General features: G+C 37.6%; 1 protein-coding gene across 1 annotated transcript in view; it reads left to right on the forward strand.

The window, feature by feature from the left end:
- The window catches only part of LOC117340412 (ankyrin repeat and KH domain-containing protein mask-like), a 31,243-nt gene that overhangs the window by 2,582 nt on the left and 6,688 nt on the right, over positions 1-21,973 (forward strand). The window contains exons 3-5 of the mRNA XM_033902173.1: positions 13,184-13,267; positions 13,865-13,948; positions 21,526-21,609. Of these exons, the coding sequence (XP_033758064.1) occupies positions 13,184-13,267; positions 13,865-13,948; positions 21,526-21,609 (252 nt within the window). The remainder of the gene's footprint in view (positions 1-13,183; positions 13,268-13,864; positions 13,949-21,525; positions 21,610-21,973) is intronic.

The following is a 21,973-nucleotide window of genomic DNA, read 5'->3' on the forward strand; positions in this document are numbered from 1 at the left end:
CTTATGAGCCATATCATTCCATTTTTATGAGAGAGTCTTGGGATTTTTTCTCCCTTGAGTGTTGCTAAACAAGTTCGGCACAGCCATTCCTCATTATGTTGCGATATGTAACCTGTACAGTAAGCCTTGCTTCGGTCACTGATGTTAGTGTTAGAAAGCTTTACAACATTCTTTGGAAACCATGTTTGGTGACAACAAGTACATACAAAGACTGGGCCTTCAGCTGCTTGTTCATGAAATTTTTCAATACATTTTTCAATAGAATCTCCAAAGTGTCTTTTCAATGACAGATCTCCTTCATGCTCACAATAATTTTTCTTCGTTTTTCACCTTTTGCAAGTATCTCCGTTTCTCTTTCATTGATTCGACACCTTTTCCGGCTTTCTTGTTTGAATATTCTTTCACTGTCTAATTGTAGTGGATGTTTTCGTTTAATTCGCTTAGCTTCAATCTGGTGTTCAGAATATTCCTTCTTTTCTCTTGCTTTAGTCATGTTTTTTAAAGTGCTTTGCTTAGTTTTCATTTTCATGTCTGGTTGTCGTCGGGCAGTTTTCTGAGCTTTATACTCTTGCTTGCAAAATTCTTTGTTATCCCCCGCGAAACGCGTTTGCGGGGGATATTAAATAGGGCTCCGTCCGTCCGCGCTTCCGTCCGTCCGAGATTTTTTTCCGGGCTATAACTCCAAAACCGTTCAACGCAGCTCCTTGAAACTTTCTGTATATATCAGACTAGTGCCCTAGTCGTGCCTTTTGCTATTGAGGACCTTCCATTTTCGGTAGTTTTTCTGTCACCATGGAAACAATCAAAAATACCAAATGACTATTTCCTTTTGTTTCCGGGCTATAACTCCATAACCGTTCACCTCAGCTCCTTTAAACTTTCTGTATATATCAGACTAGTGTCCTAGTTGTGCCTGTTGCTATTTTGGACCTTTCATTTTCGGTATTTTTCGGTCACCATGGTAACTTAATTAAAAATACCAAATTACTGTTTCCTTTTGTTTCCGGGCTATAACTCCATAACCATTCAACGCAGCTCCTTGAAACTTTCTGTATATATCAGACTAGTGCCCTAGTTGTGCCTTTTGCTGTTGCGGACCTTCCATTTTCGGTATTTTTTCTGTCACCAAGGAAACTTAGTCAAAAATGCCAAATTACTGTTTCCTTTTGTTTCCGGACTATAACTCAAAAACCGTTCGACGCAGCTCCTTGAAACTTTCTGTATATATCAGACTAGTGCCCTAGTTGTACCTTTTGCTATTGAGGACCTTCCATTTTCGGTAGTTTTTCTGTCACCATGGAAACAATCAAAAATACCAAATGACTATTTCCTTTTGTTTCCGGGCTATAACTCCATAACCGTTCACCTCAGCTCCTTGAAACTTTCTGTATATATCAGACTAGTGTCCTAGTTGTGCCTTTTGCTATTTTGGACCTTTCATTTTCGGTATTTTTCTGTCACCATGGTAACTTAATTAAAAATACCAAATTACTGTTTCCTTTTGTTTCCGGGCTATAACTCCATAACCATTCAACGCAGCTCCTTGAAACTTTCTGTATATATCAGACTAGTGCCCTAGTTGTGCCTTTTGCTGTTGCGGACCTTCCATTTTCGGTATTTTTTCTGTCACCAAGGAAACTTAGTCAAAAATGCCAAATTACTGTTTCCTTTTGTTTCCGGACTATAACTCAAAAACCGTTCGACGCAGCTCCTTGAAACTTTCTGTATATATCAGACTAGTGCCCTAGTTATACCTTTTGCTATTGAGGACCTTCCATTTTCGGTATTTTTTCTGTCACCATGGAAACTTAATCAAAAATACCAAATTACTGTTTCCTTTTGTTTCCGGGCTATAACTCCATAACCATTCAACGCAGCTCCTTGAAACTTTCTGTATATATCAGACTAGTGCCCTAGTTGTGCCTTTTGCTGTTGCGGACCTTCCATTTTCGGTATTTTTTCTGTCACCAAGGAAACTTAGTCAAAAATGCCAAATTACTGTTTCCTTTTGTTTCCGGACTATAACTCAAAAACCGTTCGACGCAGCTCCTTGAAACTTTCTGTATATATCAGACTAGTGCCCTAGTTATACCTTTTGCTATTGAGGACCTTCCATTTTCGGTATTTTTTCTGTCACCATGGAAACTTAATCAAAAATACCAAATTACTGTTTCCTTGATAATTGTTACTTTGAGCTTAATATATATATGTATTTGGATTTTCCTACCAACTGCGGAGCGCGGGGGATAATGCCAAGCTTTGCGGCTCCTTGTTTTCTCTAGATTTAGTCATGCTTTTTAGAGTATACAATTTATCAATGATTCTGACCTTGACCTTTTCGACGGTTTTTTATGTAGTTTATCATGAACTGTTTTCTGTTCGATTTTTGGTCCAACAATTTTGTATTATGTTAAGATTTTTTGTTACTCATACTTGTTTGGTACTGGTAGTATTTGTCTAACATTATCTGCCTTTGCTTTTCTGGTTTTTTAACTACTTGTTCTTCTTCATGTATCATTAACGTAACGTTACTTTCCTTTTCTTCATTTGCCAGGTTAATACCTTTTTGCATGTTAATTACAGCTTTCTGGGACACCTTGTTCATTTCAGTTTGATGATGCAAAATGCAAACAGCAGTTACTTCGAACATGTCCTGTGGTGTATAGTTCATAGATGCTGTCAAGTTTATGCAGTGATCATGCACCTCTTGAACACTATGGGAATATTTAAGAATACTGCTCCCATCTGGCACTTGTAAACCTGCTATATTTCTAGAATGTGAATCAATTACAAAATATCCTCCAGTTTGCTTTACAACAACAAATGTGTTACCTTTAAAGGTAATAAATGCTCCATTAATATTTTGTTGATCTAAAGCCAGTTGCAATGCTTCAAACAACGTAACAAACTGATATTGATCTAAATCTTGGACATTTCCAAAGGCTGCTTTACCTTGACATTACAGACGCATGTATTTTTGTTATATGTATATATCTTGAAAAAGTTTCAAGTGAATTGGTCAATTTTATTTCATACTGATGTAAATGTGCACATTGACAATGTGACCCCAAGATTACATCAACAAGTGTCAAAAATGTTTTGTTGGTGGAGTGGAAAAAGTACTGATCTATTGCCATGAGTATATACAGAACAATTACATGCATATACATTGTACCTGGCAACAGCCTTACCTAGTGCAGAGCTAGTGGTATAGAGTCACTTTGTCAGAACACCTGAACCACTCATCTGCTGCAGTTCCAAAAAAATGTTCTGCTTACCTACCTACCTGCTCTCAATATTTCATGGAGCAGGATACACACATGCAATTTGTTTTGACCTAATTAAAACACAATTCAACATGCAACTGATCAGCATTTTCTCAGAGAAAAGTATCAAAAATTCACTAACAACATTGTATGTACGTAGGTAACAATTGATGTGCATTTCCAAAAATTTCAGTTGATAATTAAACTAGTACACAACCCTCATTTGGGTGTAGTGTAAGTGGGACTGTTACATATATCGGACGATAATAACAGATATTGAAATACATTGATCTTGGCTTGAAATTTAATTCCATGATAAATGAGTACCCCCGGAAGAGTATTGCAACTTCTAAAGATTTTTTAAATCAAAACTTTGACCTACAGCCCAGAAAGTTTTAAGTGTGATGGAAATAACTCAAGGAATGAAAGCCACAAAATTAAGTCCCTACAAGGACTGTTTCTTCATTACTGAAAAGTTTATTAAAACAAACATCTTAATATGCATATATGTACTAATTAAACAGTTTATCTTACATAAATACAATACACTCAACAGGTCCAAGCACACACTGTCGATCGAGCTATATAGCTATTTAAATTATAGCTGTATTATCCTATATACATTTTTTGCGATTTCAATTTTCATCTAATTAGAGCAAAGTCACATAATATACATCTTTACGGCAATGTTGACAACAAAATGCAGTTTGATGTTTATTTTTTATTTATTTTTAAATGTAAGATTTCCGATGTTTTTACATCATTTTTTTTAAAGAATGTTTATGTCAGATGCCTTTTGTTATCAACCTAATGATTATCTTCCTTTATATACGAATTTGTTTTGTTTTCTTTAAAAACGTTAATATAATAAATATACAATAGCCCAAAACCCTATATAAGATATATATATATATATATATATATGCGCCATTTAAACAGTCTTTTTTTAAGAACGCAGATGTGGCGCAGCGGTAGAAGCTGCTGGTATCAATATTTCTGGCTAGGCAATTGGGTGCCGTAGATCGTGAGTTCGAGGCCCGGTCAGGGTACGAGTCAAAAAGTTGTCTTCCTTCGTCATTTGTGTTGCTAAGTTATATATCTCTTTACTAGCACAATGTATCAGATATACTTTGTGTTGGTGATCCGAAGATATAGATTTGAATTTCCTGTCGTAGCTCTTCGAGAGAAATATAAATATTTATATACAGAAATATCAGGTCTTTACAGCTATATAGCTCAATCGACAGTGTGTTGAACCAGCCAAATGCAATACATTGATACCATCGCGATATGAATAACCATGGCTTAAATAAAACAAACAAGAACAGTGATTCCAGGTTTTTGTAAATATTTTATTTCCGCAGCAAATGTCAAAGGTACCATTTTTGTTAGAACTACTACTACTACATCATGATCTAAATATCTCTGCAACTAGCGAAATGGTTACATGAATCTCTGTTCATCTATTATGTATCACAAAAAATATCTTAAGTTAATTACATAGATCAGGATAAAAGAAATACTGCAAAAAAGGACGGAGACGCATAACATTACAATCTAAAAGCGCCGAAACATGATATTGTTTGTCATGATTTATTCACTTTGCCGTCGGTTTTTAACAATACGTAAATTTAACTGATCGCTTTTGACATCTAAACAGTGTATATGATATTAAACTTAAACTGATCTAATTGTCAAGTAGCAGGGGCTTAAATATTGTCAATGAACAAATTTTATCGCAACCAGTTGTTAAAGCACGTGTCATAATCTGTGCCAACAAAGATACAGACCTAATGCACAGGAATCGGGAAGTTTTTAACGATATTCATATTCATTGTACATAAGATACTCCTTTGTATTAAATGAATAGATAAAAACTTGTAAAATAAGCGTGGAATATACACAAAAACAAAACATTTGCACACTTCGGAATCCCCCACACCGTCCATCTTACCTGTCGATCTCTGGGAATACATCACTTCAGGTTAATTGCCTCCCTTGCGTACAATGTAAAGTCGTCAGTTCGAGACCTATCGGAGGCATGATTTTTTTTATTTTTTTTCCTATTTTTTTTTTCTTTCGGGCTGATGACTAGTATTGATCAATCAAATAAATATTGCTGCAAAAAGTCATTTTTTCATCAAACGTATCAGTTTTTGGTACATCTCTGTGTAAGTTCTCAATAATCAAACTTTTTGTTCATGGGTCCTTTTCATTTGTATTGAATAAAATAATGGGTCACATCATAACCATCAATTCAATATTTCAAGAAAATCAATGAGTCCTTTCGAAATTTAATTAGTTCAGAACTCCAGATACAAACATAGATCTATCAATGATATCACTGTATTTTTATGGTTTAATAGTAGTGATTTTGACACATCCCGAAAAATAACACTTTGTCTGGACCATCCCAGGATCATTTCAGGCAAGTTTCAGCCCAGAAGCTTAAAATGTGTTTCCAAATGTGACGGCCATCTTGGATTTCGGACCAACATGAAAAATAACAACCCTTGTTCAGGACCATATCAGGATAATTGCAGTCAAGTTTTAGTTGAATCTGCTCAGCTGAACTTTTATATGGCGGCTGTGGCGACCATCTTTGATTTCTGACTGTCCCGAAAAATAACAACACCCGGTCAGGATCATATCAAGATCATTTCAAACAAGATTTAGCTCAATTCCAGCAGTGGAACTTGAGAAGAAGTTTTAAATGTGTTTTCAAAATGGCGGCTATGGTGGCCATCTTGAATTTCAGTGACCCAAAAAATAACAACCCTTGGTCAGGACCATCCCAGGATCATTCCAGGCAAGTTTCTACTCAATCCCATCAGTTGAACTTTAAAAGAAGTTAAAAATGTGTTTTCAAAATGGCGGCTGTTGAGTCCATCTTAAATTTAACAGTGACCCAAAAAATGACAGCACTTTGTCAGGACCATCTCAGGATCATTCTAGGCAGGTTTAAGTTCAATTTCACCAGTGGACCCTCAGGAGAAGTTTCAAATGTGTTTTCAAAATGTCAGCCATCTTGGATTTGACACTGACCCAAAAAATAACAACACTTAGTCAAGACCATCTCAGGATCATTTCTGTAAAGTGTCAGTTGAATCCCATCCGTTGAACATTAGAAGAAGTTTAAAACGTGTTGTTTTTTTAAGATGGCGGCTGGGGCAGCCATCTTGGATTTTTGACCGTCCAAAAAAGTAACAATACTTGGTCAGGACCATTGCAGGATCATTTCAGGCAAGTTTCAGCTCAATCCCACGTGTGGAACTTGAGAAGAAGTTTCAAATGTGTTTTCAAAATGGCGGCTGCGGTGGCCATCTTGGATTTCAGACTGACCCGAAAAATAACAACACTTGGCCATCCCAACATTATTTCAGGCAAGTTTCAGCTCAATCCCACTGGTGGAACTTGAGAAGAAGTTTGAAATGTGAAAAGTTTACGCACGGCGGACGGCGCACGGCGGATGATGACCTAAAAATCCAGACCTTTGCCAGAAACTGATAACGTTTATTTACGGAAGCTGTAACAGCGCGCATGCGGAATTTGGCAAGGATAACAATAATGCGGGAGTCACTGACCAAATGGCCTTATAAATTGACCTGACTGTGAAAACTAATCTGATTCATCGACCGCAATGTAAAATCTATCCTATCGACATGTTTAGTTCATTGATATAAAGGTCGGACCAGCACACTGACAGCAGATTTATTTCCGTATATATATATATATTTCTCTCGGTACAATTACTACAGGAAATTCAAATCTATATCTTCGGATCATCAACATATAGTGTATATAATACATTGTGCTAATAGATAGATATATAACATAGTAACACAAATGACGAAGGAAGACAACGTTTGGACTCGTGCCCTGACTGGGCGTTGAACTCACGGTATACGGTATCCAATCGCCTAGCGAGAAATACCCGCAGCTTATACCACTGCGCCACTTCGGCGTTCTTAAAAACGAACGTTTCAATAGCGCAGTAATGGTCGGCCCGATACCCTGAAATGATCATTGGGGAAGTTGTCTATAAGATGATATGAATACCTGGATCGCAATGTATTTACATACATGGATACGAATTGTACAAATCTTACAAATATTTCCCTCGGTACAAGATATATATATATATATAGGGTCTAGTAATTAATAACGATGGTAAAAACCGATATAGGTACTGGATCCTAACAAACAAATGTCGGAGGCGTATTACTAGAAATATGAAATTGTCAAGTAGTAATAACGACAGTACAGACAAGTAAATTGTCGAGTTTTCGAGGCAATCTGCCCCTTTATCAAGACACAGTTAAATTACATACGACCACATATAGATATAGAACATGGAAAGTACGGTGATATTAGGACATTATATAATATGCCGAGCAGTGTTAAATTCCGTAGCCTACAGTAATCGGCTTACCTGTCAATAATGTTATAGATGGGCCTAACCCCCTTTGTATATCGTGTACAGATACCACAAAGCATCATAATAGCGTGAAAATAACAAGGTAATAGGGACTATTTTTTTTTTATATAAACATCGTAGATCGGACAAGCTGACTTGGTTTAAAGCGTTATAATGTAAACAGCCTGACGATCCAGTGTGTCAAATCTGATTGGTGATATTTGTGAATTTCTTGGCAGCTTTTGCTTGTTGATGGTCTATGGTAATTTTTGCCATTTGTGCCCTTTGTTCTGGCCAATAGATTTAAGAAATAATTAACGATGATTCGTGTATTGTTGCAGGATATACAACGAGGACGAGGATATTTTGCAATTGAATTAATAACGAAGGCCGCAGGCCTGAGTTATTAATAAAAATTACAAAATGTCCGAATTGTATATCCTGCAACAATACACGAGTCAAAGTTGATTATTTCCATTCTACCATGTACTGTTTAGTTCTGAGGTCGACCTCTTTCTAATAGAAAAACAGCTAAGAAACCCCAGGAAAACCTTATTATTACTTTCTTGTGTATTGCATTATTTGTTGTTGAAATATACATTTCTTTACAGGCACTACAGTACTACAATCAAGAGCATCTTTCATATGGCATTGATTTTGAAAATTAAAAAAAAGGATAAAGAAAAAAAGGGGACCTCCGTAGGATTCGAACTCGCGTCGTGATAAAAACTTAATGAAAGGCTAACCCATTAGCCAACTCAGCTATAATAATCTTATATGAAATGTATGAATATTGGATATATAAAATTGTAACAGCCGTGACTCAAGCGTGTATTATTGGCACGACCGTGTGTTATTGGAAAATAATACATGGTTTTAAACCAATAAAAACTGGCGTTGCATAGCAAACATGGTAGAATCCGTAATTACCGTGTTCTCGTTCTTAAGGGTTTGCATCGCTACACTGCAGATGATACTATTGTCAAGAAAGATATCTTGTACTGATTAACATGTACCCTAGGACTTGTCTCATTTGGTTAGTTTTTTTTATCGACGACGTAGCACTCTAAGTGAACACGACAAGCTGCTTTTTCAAAATTGACAAAACCGGCGAAAGAGCACCGATCCAATATTACCATAGAAAATGTTTAACACTTAAGGATATCCATAAATATATGGTACATGTAGAAACACTAGGAAATATGCCCCTTCATATTCTACTGTGAAAAGGTTGGTTGCGAAATTTAAGGTTCCAGTAAATACTATTTGCGATTGAAATAGTTTGCCAGATTAGCTATGGTATTACCTATGTTTCTGCTGAAAATGGAACATTTTTGTATTTATTAAGACCTACCAACGCTTCCTAATAAACCAAACTAGTTGGTTCCTTTAAAGCCAAAATAAGTAGAAACTTTAAAACAAAGATATCTCAAAACAGGTAACCGGTACGAAATTATACTTTTCTATGTGACCGGGTGGGAAGTGCTGCTGGGTGTCTTCGGCAGTATGCTTCAGGGAGGTAGCACTATAAATCGGCAAAAGTTCCGACCTACCACAAGGAGACTTAACACGAACATACCGCAGCTTCGAAGATCGAAGATCTCCCAAAACACACATACGCTCTCACCACAAGTATGCATGTCACACACGCGGGAGACCGTCTTTAAATGACCTTAGCTGTTAATAGGACGTTAAACAAAATAAACCAAACCAAACCGATAAAATACTCAGTTTTCTTATACATAACCCAAATGGATAAACAACACAAATACAATAACTGTATTTCACAGCGAGATAGGCACTGACTGATGAGTTTATTAAAAAAAACATCATAAATATCCCAAACAATTACAAAAATACACCAACCAAACAAATTTCGCACATCATACCAATTCCTCACCTAACCTATCTTCATGCAAAAATAAGTGTGCTCACTACTACCTGTGTCGCCTGAATGACACGTATAAATTACACCCAAGACCATTTGCACGTGCAAATACCGCAAGCGCCACCTAATGGCGTATTTCATACCAAAGAGAAAATAATTACATCAACCGGTTGAAATTATATTTCTTAATTCTGAAATATGTTTGAAAATACATTAAGTTAAGTATATCGATTCCACATGTCAATCATTGTCAAGTTAGAATGCAAAGGTACAACTTGTTAAATCGTCGTCAATAAATGTGTCTTGTTTTGACCATAATATGGTCATTGAATGCACTTTTTGCAACCAGGCTTCAAGTTATGTCAGTGGACGTTAGTATTTAACTTCAGTATGGGAAGCTACAGATCAAGTTCGAGTTTCCGGGTTTTCGAGTCAAGGTCACTGATACTGTTTTAGCGGGGCCGATAGGAGACCTGTACTGCTTTAGCAAATTTCACGAAATGTTTTACAGGGATTCTATAAAATAATGGTAAATAACAATATTACTTGCTAAAACTTATTTTATGCACCAATATCAATCAATGTGATTTGTTTACTGTCTTTATAATGCTTCTATCGTTTTATTTAGTTTAACATAATAATTAGGATGCTTTACTATGATAAGCTGTCATTATTTATAATATATAAGAGGATAATTGCCTGGGATTAAGAAATATGCAAACCTATTGTCACATTTATATTGACCATTAATGGTCCTTTCTTTTGTTGTTTTTCAGAGAAATGTAATATTGGATGCAGTATCAATACATACATTAGAGAAATATCACGCGTTGAAAGTATAAAGTACAGGTGAAATGACGAGATAATTTGATGTTCAAGTAACCATCTCACAACCGTAACGTATCTTCTTGTGATCTTTGCACTTTTAAGACGTAGAATTGAAAGCGATTTTTTCTATATGTTGTATAGTTTGAAATCACTAACCATCGAAGATCTCCCAAAAAACACACTCACCACACGCATGCATGTCGCACGCACGGACGAGAGGCCGTCCTTTAATGACCTTAGCTGTTATTAGGACGTTTAACAAAATAAACCAAACCAAACCAATCGTTTACGACAAAACCCTTCTGAATTTCAATTGATGAAACGTTACATGTTTTTATCAATTCAAACATGCTAAATACTATTTTAGAAGGGTCTTCATACAAATCATCAGTCCTCTTTTTTATTCTTAATTACTGAGGAATATCGCAATCACCTAACGTTTAAATCAATATGTCTATTTGTTTTTATGTCAATGAAGACAACGGGAACGTTATTGTTGGACGTTATAGAATTTGCAAGTATTTTATGTCCTCATAGACCGATTTAAAACTTGACCTACAATTTTATGGCGGATGTCGTCAATAAAGAAGTGGATCCGGCATTTTACTTTTAGTATGAATTATAGTTTCGTTCTTACGTTGTCTACAGTGTTTTAATTATCCAAAACCCCTGCAGGAGCGAGGAGAGAACATGTATCTCACTGTCTGTGGTAGGGAACATCAACCCAATTTAGTTATTCGATGTTTATAACAAATGTTGAGGCTGTACATGTAACAGAATGTACCGTTTTTATAGGTCAAACATTTTTCTTTTAATGATCTTGATGTATTCACTAGTCGCTGCAGTGTTTTTCGTACTGTTATATAGCTTTATTTAGCTGTGTTTTATCGGTTGCCGGTGAACATAACAAAATTATTGTAATTTGTTAGGAATGTGATACACTTTAGTAGCATTCTATAAGTTAAGTACATATTTTACAAGTGGTAATCCTAACAATGAATTGATGTGCTATTTTCTAAATGATTTTTTTTTAAAGTTCTTAAAATAATATTTACGTTCCGTGTTTGCACTAGGAACTGTTTGAAATGAAAGTTCCCGACTATTTCAAACGAACGTTTCCGAGAAACAATCGTGTATATTAGGTACAATACATGTTCGACGCCGCATCACTTCTGAATAATAAAGGTATATCGGTGAGCAGAACAACTGCTTTATTTTTAAACGATCAGAAATTATGCGATTGTGAATCATTTAACGATATCTACACACGGTTATTGAATATATGATGAAACCAAATCTTTTCCGGAACATTTTATGTGTTATTAATGACGCCATAAATGGTTTTATATTATTCCATCTGGATATTTCGGCTGTTCCTATATTTAAAACTGATCACGTCAGCGATAAGGTGAGCGGCAAATTCAAATGTATACGCTGCGGTAAATAAAAAAAGCTCTATGAATGTAAATATTATAATAAAATATCCAGTAAACCATTAATAGGGATATTTATATTTTCGGAGAGATTCCGTTCAAATATGTTAAACTATCGAGAATATTCTGCATTGTCAATTTCTAGACAAACAACAGTAACCTAACATGCATTCGTCAAAACACTTGCAAACCAAAGACATGGTCATGATACAATAAACATCATATGGCAGTTGAACAATGATGGTTTTATATACGTTTTCGGTGTTGACTTCAACTTTCGTTTTAGCTATTTATTTTGAGCCCACCATTATCAGATGGTGGGCTATCATTCGTCCGTCCCTCCGTAAACAATTCTTGTTATCACTAATCCTCAGAAAGTACTGAAGGGATCTTTCTCAAATTTCATATGTAGGTTGCCCTTGAAGTCTTGTTATGCATTTTGCATATTGCGATAAATCGGACAGGCAGCCATCTTGGATTTTGACAATTGAAGTTTGATATTGATATTTCTCAGAAAGTACTAAAGGGATCTTTCTCAAATTTCATATTTAGGTTCCCCTTGGTGCTTAGTTATGCATATAACATTTTAAGACCAATCGGAAAACAACATGGCCGACAGGCAGCCATCTTGGATTTTGACAATTGAAGTTTGTTATCGCTATTTCCTAGAAAGTAATTAAAGGATCTTTCTCAAATTTCATATGTAGGTTCCCCTTGGTGCCTAGTTATGTATATATTGCATTTCGAGACCAGTCAGAAAAAACATGGCCGACAGGCAGCCATCTTGGATTTTGACATTTGAAGTTTGTTATCGCTATTTATCAGAAAACACTGAAGGGATCTTTCTCTCAAATTGAATATGTAGGTTCCCCTTGGTGCCTAGTTATGCATATTGCATTTTGAGACCAATCGGAAAACAACATGGCCGACAGGCAGCCATCTTGGATTTTGACAATTGAAGTTTGTTATCGCTATTTCTCAGAAAGTACTGAAGGGATCTTTCTCAAATTTCATATATAGTCTCCCCCTGTTTGAAAAGTACTAGAGGGGTGTTTCTTAATTTACACAGATTAGTAAGAGGAAGGGAAAAATAGAGAAAAGATCAATGTGACATGAAACCTATAAAGATCGGTCAGTGGTGGGCGCCAAGATCCCTCTGGGATCTCTTGTTTTTCGATCTTTTATAACTTTTTAATATTTGTACAGAAGTAAAGAGATACGTCCTTGGTTTGGCCAATGTAATAACACGATATTATTAAAATACCTGATTGAAGTAATTATAGGGCGAACTATATAAACTACTGGGTAACATTTGTATCTAAAAATCAATTCTACTCTTCTTTATGTCTAGCTCAATGTGCTCGAAGAAGCTTTGTTACATGGAAATGAGGATATGGTGAAAACATTGCTGGATCATGGCGCTAATCCGTTCAAAGTAAGTAGATATATGACGGCAATTTTCCACGATCCGCTTGGCTATACAGTTAAAGGCTGTATCATGAGATATATTGGTGCTTTAAGATAACAAATGCCTTTTGGTTTGGTTTATTTTGTTTAACGTCCTATTAACAGCTAAGGTCATTTATGGAAGGCCTCCCGTGCGTGCGACATGCATAAGTGGTGAGTGCGTATGTGTGTTTTGGGAGGCTGCGGTATGTTCGTGTTAAGTCTCCTTGTGATAGGCCGGAACTTTTGCCGATTTATAGTGCTACCTCACTGAAGCATAATATCATATCGGGTATAAAGCACTGGTAATCAAACCAATAAAGTACATCAAAAACAACTTAACGTAAAAATCTGTATCCAATAAGAATAACGTTTGATTCAAACACGCTTGAGTTCAAAGTATATGATATGACCAAAATTCATGATCAATCTTAACCATACTGAGAGTATTAATACCACAAGACAATACCCAGGTTTACATATATGAGACATTCAACGTCAAAATCATTTAGACAACAATGAGTATTGATGTTCATGTGATGTGTTGGTGATACTTTATTCATTTGAGTTGTCTTTTCTTTTGCAGCCCGATGCCTTGAAGGTGGCTTCGTCAAGTGGTCACATAGACATAGTGAAATTATTACTGGATCGTGGTATCAAGCCGGATAACGTAAGTATTTAAATGTATCTGCATTTAAGTTCATAATCCATATCAGAAAGATAAGAAACTATTGTGAATGTACTTCACCATTTATTAATATTTTTGTCACATTTGCTAAATAATTTAAGGAGGACCAAATCAGCATCACTGTTGTGATATGTTATGCTTGTAAATGTGTTTCTCCTAACTTTTTTTGCAATGACATTCGTTCTACGAAACTATTTTCTTCCAACGAAACCTTTTTTTAATTATGTCCCTCAAACGAAGCTGGGGACATATTGTGTTAGTTCCGTTATTTCTTCCTCTTCTTATTACTGTTACAAACTTACCGGTATTAAGTATTCATATATTCATGTATTTGAAAAGCTTCCGTATCTATCCTCCGTGTTCATTGGTTATTTACTTTTTTTTTTAATCTGGGCAAGCAAATTATTTCTTTGATTAAGCACTGTACGAAGTTTGAGGGCACACTACCAGAGATAAAAGTTATGTGCATGTTTTTTCTATTTATAGTAACATTATCTTTGACTTTTGACTTTCACACCTGAAGCTACATGTATTATTCCAAGTAAATACTTTCTTTAGGAACAGTGAACTTGACTACCAGGCCTCTATAATTTCTCCCGGCAAGCAGGAACGAGGTAGAACTTGATAACGTCTTATATGCATAATTAGCTCAGCTGAATTCATAATATGTAATATATCAATTAATAGAAATAGTAACATTGACCATTGACCTCCAGGCCTGAAAGAGTACTTCAGGTATTATGTAACAAAGAAGAGGTCCCATGGGGCTGTATCGATCACCTGCTCCTTCTGTGAACTTGAACATTCATTGTTTTCTTTGTATCACTTTACCACAGCATACTACAGGCACAATATCAGGTCTCTTGGCCTCTGGGTTACGGATTAAAGTGTTTACAGGTTTTGCATGTCTGGCCCCTGTAACCCATAGTGAGGTAAGGGTCTTTAATCCAAATAAACTTAGTGGCTTTTCGGCAGGTGGTTGAGCTGAAAATAGTCAGACAAGATACATTTTGTTACTTCTGGGCACTACATCACATGATTTTGGACCATACAAGTAACTACAAAGTGTGCATTTGAATTGTAGAATGTCCCCATTAAAATCTCCGAGAATTATGTATGGTGCTGGGAGTTGCTAGACGATATTAATAAGTTGCTCAAAAGTGAAAGCAATACTCGGGATGAAGATAAATAGAACAGACAGTTACTTATCTGTGTAAAGGTGCAACAGCCTGTAAATTTGTGTTTAACGTGATAATTCTGTGAGGAATAGTTTTATAGACAGCTACAGCTGCGGCACCTCTGTTTCCTACCGTTGCGATGCTATTGTAGAGCGAGAAATTTCTAAAAGTAATTGTTTTTTTTAGCATGACCACCTGCAGGCAAAATAAGGCAGGTCTAAATTCTTTCGATAAAGGGCCTGTTTCCAGTAATGTTAATTCTCCATAGGAGCCTGCCCCCGTATAATTTCTTATCTAGCTCAACTACAGTTTGTTTTCCTTTCCGAAGAATAATTTTACACCTTTCCGACACCCAGATTTCATAATGTCAGTGAAAATGTATTTTTATAAAGTTGTCATTTTGAGCATCAAAGACATAAGGTCGTAAATAAAAGAAGGTTATCTCGAAATTGTAATTCGCAACATAGTATAAATTTCTTTTGAGCAATATTTCCAAAACATTGTGTTTATTCATAAAACATAAAACAAAAATTTTCTCGGATGAAAATGCACTTGCCGAGACACAATTATGAAGAAAAATGCCATAAAATTGCAATTTTCTCCAGTTATATGGTTTTGGATGCAAATTTCCATCACAAAATCGGATAGAGCTTTACTTGTTTCATATGTGTACCAAGAATCAGCTAATTCCATGTGGTGAAACGTTCTCATATCGCCGCCTGAATGTGGTTGTAAATTGAAAGAAAAGGGGAAATGAGTAACAACCTTGTCTGAAACCCTATTATATAGCTTATTATATACAAAATTTTATATTGAATATCAGAGCGGATATTTTCATGACAGTTTTATGATATCTAACGACTAAATAAACAGTATCGATATAAAGATTTACACTGAGGACACCCTGATACATGAATACTGTTCTATCTCAAGTTGTCCTCTTTTGAATTTTCTGATCGTGTGGCCTTGTACATTTATCCGTATCTTCTTGTCTTTGTCTATACGTTTACGGAATCATTGACTCGACGCTAGCTATTCTTGTCTCACTTTTCTTGTTTTATTGTCCCATCTCCAAAGCGTTGTGGCTCTGTCAGGGTTGGGACCCTGACTTGTCTCACATTTTGTGCCTGCCGACCACGCCACATCGAATAGATAGATTATCCATATGAAATACTTTATTTTGTTCTAAGTAATCAATCAATTCTGCGCTTCTTAGAGGTATTGAATGTGATTTATTATATTGTCTTGTTATTTTGTGTAATTAGTTGTTCGTTATTTATCACACATTTTCGCATAATTGTACCAAACTACTAAGTATTATCTGTTTACAGCAATCATCGGTGGCTTGCTATTTTGTTACTTTATCGACGCTTCATAAACCAATCGTTATTGTTTCAAGATGGAGGGTAAATGTGTTGGAGAAGGCTGTCAACTATACGTCAAGAAACGTAGTGGCAATAAGAACAGAAGTGCACGCAATGTAAATAGTCAACAATATAAATGGCTCCTAGATACGCTGGTGCAACAAGGATTGATGTCAGCAAAAGAACAAGCACTTATTTGCCAGAAGTGCTACATGAAGAATCTTCGGAACAAAAATCAGCCTGAACCTGAACCCGAGCAGAACCAGGAAATAGAGGAAGAAGACGACTCCCCGTCCCATATCCTGCCGTTGCTGACCCTTCATGATCTTTTGAATGGATCATCTTCACACAAAAAATGCTGTCTCTGTCATGTTACCTTTGCAATAAATGGAACAAAATCATCAGTCTTACCAAAACGTGCAAGACATCACCTGATCTATTCACACAAACTGTGGTGTCCCACCTCATCTCGCGTCTGCTCCATTCACCTGATTGGTAACGACTTAGATCCGTCTACAGAGGTTGTCCTTGATGGTAGAGGTTCCTTGGAATCTCAGTTACCATCAAAATCGTCCGAAATAATTAATGACCTCCTAGAGGTGTCGCACGTACTTTCACTGAACAAGTCTGCGTTTGCAATAAGCTTTTCTTCTCTTGATAACTCGGCATGCATGGCCTGGACAGGTTGGTCCAAAGATCAGTTCCTCGAGATCCACTCGCACTGTTCCCCATATCTTTCATCTGGTATATATACCAAGACTACACACGATGCTATATTACTGTTCTGGGTAAAACTGAAAACCGACATTTCCTGGAGTCAGTGTTCTTCTCTTTTTGGAATTTCCAAGTCAAGTGTGTCCAAAACTTTCCATTCCATAGTACAGGCATTAGACACATCGATAGTCCCACAATTTCTAGGTCCGGATCACTTGACAAGATAACAGTTGCTCGGGCACAATACTGTCTTTTCAGAAGCATTTTTTGGAGATAAAGCCACTGCCATATTAGATGGCACCTATATTTATATACAGAAAAGCTCCAACCACAAGCTCCAGAGAATGTCCTACTGTGGCCAGAAGTAGAGAAAATATCTCAATTCATGAGCATCGCCTTATCAGATGGCTACATTCTGGACACAGTAGGACCATTCACTGGCAGCGAGACAACCAGATGACAATGTTGTCGTTGACCGAGGTTTTAGAGATGTCCTACCAGTTCTCGAAGCCTCTGGCCTCAATGCTAGCATGCCGTCATACCTGAAACCCGGTCAAAGTCAACATTCTGACGTCCAAGCAAATCTTGACAGAACTATCACCAAATCGAGATGGATTGTGGAATCCTATCATGGTCGTCTGAAACACTGGACGTTCTTCCGAACGCAATTGGTGTCTAACAGCTTTATCAATGTCATCGAGGCTTTGCTTCGAACCGTCACAGCCTGTCTGAATGGTATTAGAGGACCGATCTACCAGAGATCTCCAGAGACAGATGCCAAAGATAGGCTAATGGCTGAACGTATAAAGGACCGTTTGACAACACCGAATGGTTTAGCTCAGAGATTCAAGACAGGTCCGAGTTTGTCAAGATGGATGCATCTTCCGTACTGTTTCCCCGTCTCGATCTCGATTACTTGAGAACCATTACGTGTGGAACGTATCAGATATCTCTGGCTCCTGGTTACATCGCCGAACATTTAAGTGATGACGGAGACTATGAGGTGTGGCTTTACCAGCGCTCCCCAGACCTTCTCCGATGTCAAATACATTCTCGACACAAAAGCCAAACGAAATATAACGTTCGGATACGGTTCACCGTTTCACCCGATGATGAGGCCCCAACAAAGGACTACTACTGCCGGTGCCCAGTTGGAGAGAGAACGATGGGAATGTGTGCACACATCTCCAGTATCTTGTACTACCTTGGGTAATACAGGGCGCTGGAAAACCCTCGACCATTACAACCACAGGTGAAGAAATTCCGACAAAACTTGAAATAGTTTTCCATGCGGCAACGGAGTGCATATGTCGAAAGTATGTTTGGGGCTCGATATGAAAGATCCCCGTTACCATGTGACTAACCAAACTTAAAAATATAGGAATTATACAATCGCCCGTAGCTATGAACACTCCCGTAAATGCGAAAACCAACCAAAATCATAAGGAACACGTTTTGTTTGTTGTTCTGTCTATTTGTCAGCCAATGTCTTCAACCATGGGGACTTGTGAAGTAGCCATCTTGGAATTTTTTTTATGAAAAAGTGTTTCTCTCACTTTTTTCATATCTGTGTACATATTCTCAACATACCGAGAAAATACTCTCGTGTTTTTGTTAATTATCTAAAGAAAGTCGAAAATCGGCAATTCAACCATAGGCTAATTCAACCGAAGATTTAAAAAAGTTCCACCACTTACATGTTGATGATTTTTCCTCTCATCAGTAGCATATTACGTACTGTTTAATAGGATAAAAATTGGTTTGCATCCAACGCCCATAAAAGGGTGTATTCTCTAAAAAACACAGTTTTTGTGTCTAAAATGTTATCATCGAAAATGGCATTTTTGAGATTGTTTCTTCCATAAAACAGCCAAATGGCGCGATGGAAATATGATTTTTTGTCACAATCATGCCATGAATGTATTCTTTACGGTGGCCATCATTTGATTAGATTTTCATTAATATTTTACATAACATGCACATTTTATCAACACTTAGACAGCTTCTGAAAGGTACAACTTTGAGGAGCCATCAAAAACAAACCAAGTGACCTAAATCTTTATACTTTATAACTCTTCTAAATTATCCCTTAGTCCGCGTATGTTCCATTGTATAATAGAATTGTTCGTATTGTTGACCACTATCCAGGTTCGTGATGGACGCTCTTTGGACTGACAGGACTACTAGGTGTAGGTTGTCTGGTAACATCAGCATTGCTGTCACTAAACGTATTGTTGTCCGCAAGAGCGTCGTACCTGTTATGACCGTGGATAGGGTCATCTGAGCCTTTGCTGGGCTTGGTGTTGTTTAAGGAAGGTAATCTGTGCAGTTTTACCTTCGTTTTTCGTTGGTCCTGAGGTGGTGTGGTTGCTGGTCGTTTATTGGTGTTACCGGCAATCTTATTAAGGTCTGACGGCTGTGATACAGTCCGTCTGTGGTGGGTGACCCTCGGCTTCGATGATTGTGTTATCTGGCGTGCAGGTGTATGTACTGGAGGTGCTGGAATATTGGCCTTGATAACTGCCGTTTCGTCAGGCTGGGAAGGTCTTACTGATGTTGAGGTGGTCTTAGACGCTACCCTTCCTGACTTGAAACGGGATACCAAACCGAAAATAATCTTGTCATTCCTTCGTCCACAAAAGGTGGTACCTCCGCGCCAAAAGCTGGCTTATCACACATGGCTTGTACCTTTGCATCGCTAACTGTTATTGTGTTTTGTTGCGATTTTGATTTTGTCACAGATGCATAGGACAACGCAGCGGGGTCATTACTCTCGACCACCCTCCTGGCGTCAGGAAAGGAAATGTTACGGGTATACTTTAACCGCACTTCCCTTTCCTTCTTCCAAGAAAGACAGTCTCGAGAGGACGCCGCGTGGTTGCCCTTGCAATTTAGACGTCGTTTGCCGGTGATGTCACAGCTATCTGTGTCGTTATGGCCCTCTCGTCCACAGTGTTCGCAAACCTCCCTTCGCCTGCATCTGTCCTCATGAGGGCCGTATCTCTGGCAGTTACGGCATCGTAAAGGTTCGGTATGTAGGGCGAGACGTTACATCTCAAGTAACCTACCATTACCGATGGAGGAAGGTTTTACACTGTGAACGCGAGGACGAACGTATTTGTTTGTACTGTTTGGCGTTTTATTTTGATCCGCCTCACCTCTGAGATCGGGATATTCTCCGACTTGAAATATTGCAGAATCTCTGCGTCAGTGTCGTTCTGCAAGGCAGGACATCTGATTATCCCCTTGCTGAAGTTAAGGGACTGATGAACCTTAACATGGACACTGATCCCAGAGAATTCCGACAATTTCAGGAGATTACCTGCCTGCTGCTTGTGGAAAACCTCAACAAGGAGGTCTCCCGATCTCATGGGCTTGACGGATTTGGCAGTACCAAGGCATCCTTTGATAGTTTTCTGGATGATGATGGGCGATATCGATGATATCCCCCGCCCCCCCCCCCCCCCCCCTCTCTCTCTCTCTTTAGCTGATATAAGGAGATACTGAGGGAAAGTCATATCGGAAGTTGTGTTGTTTAGTTGATTCTCATTTTGGTTTGGTTTGGTTTTGGGGTTTTGGGTTTATTTAACACATGTTAAGTAGTTATGCGATTCATTACTCGTGACCCCACCCTCCTCGGAACCCAACAAGGAGACACTGCTTGAGGCGCGGCTCTCCGGCGCCGAAGTGTCAGAATTACACAGAGTAATATACTCGAGAAAGAATGATTTTGTTTGTGCGAAAATGGTTTTTCTCTCGCGATTGACCCTAAGCCAACGCCATCTAGATATTAAATATCCCGGGCTCGGCATGACCAGCCGATTGATAATACAGGGCCCGTACTATCTTTCGTCTCTCAACCACCAGGATCATCTTTCCCCAGATTACGAGATGCAACCCACGGAAAACAGGTTGGCTCAAATTTGAGCTGCTGTGAAAGCCTTCTGCTACACTTGTACCCAACGCACACCAATCATACCCCCAAAACAATCGATGTGGGCAGATCATCAGTGTACCCAGTCTCGGGAGGTGGACCCAGCTTTCCTAGAGACCAATCTCAGATCAAATCATCATGTAATAAGAATAGCTTTTGATTGAAATAGACTTGAGTTTAAAGCATATTGTGAGACCCAAAGTCATGATCGATCCTAACCATACTATTAACTATTAAAACCACAAGAGGATAAACACGTGTAAACATCCACGATATTTAACGTCAAAATCATTGAGACAACAACAGGAAGTGATGTTCATGTGAGGTTTTTGAGATACTTAATTCATTTGAGATGTCTTCTCTTTGCAGCCCAGTGCCTTGCAGGCGGCTTCGACAAAGGGTCACATTAACATTGTAAAATTATTACTGGATCGTGGTACCAATCCGGATAATGTAAGTGTTTCAATGTATCGGCATTAAAGTTCATAATCAATACCACATGTATATTTAGAAACTATTGTGAATTTACCTCACCATTTATTGATATTTTTTATCACATTTGGTAAATAATTTAAAGAGGTCCAAATCATCATCACTGTCGTGATTATGCTTTTAAATGTGTTTCTCCTAACTTTTTGTTGCAATGCCACGCGTTCTTCCAATGAAACTATTTTTTAATTCAAAGCCATCGAGATACAATTTGCTTACGACCATCACGATTTTGGAAGTTTGGCATGAATAGCAAAAATTATGTCGTGACCATATTAATCTACTGCATGGTGACCTGGCTACAGTTGTTACAATGGATTTTTTATTC

Source organism: Pecten maximus, chromosome 13 (genome assembly GCF_902652985.1).
Source record: "Pecten maximus chromosome 13, xPecMax1.1, whole genome shotgun sequence".
NCBI classification, from domain to species: Eukaryota; Metazoa; Mollusca; class Bivalvia; order Pectinida; family Pectinidae; genus Pecten; species Pecten maximus.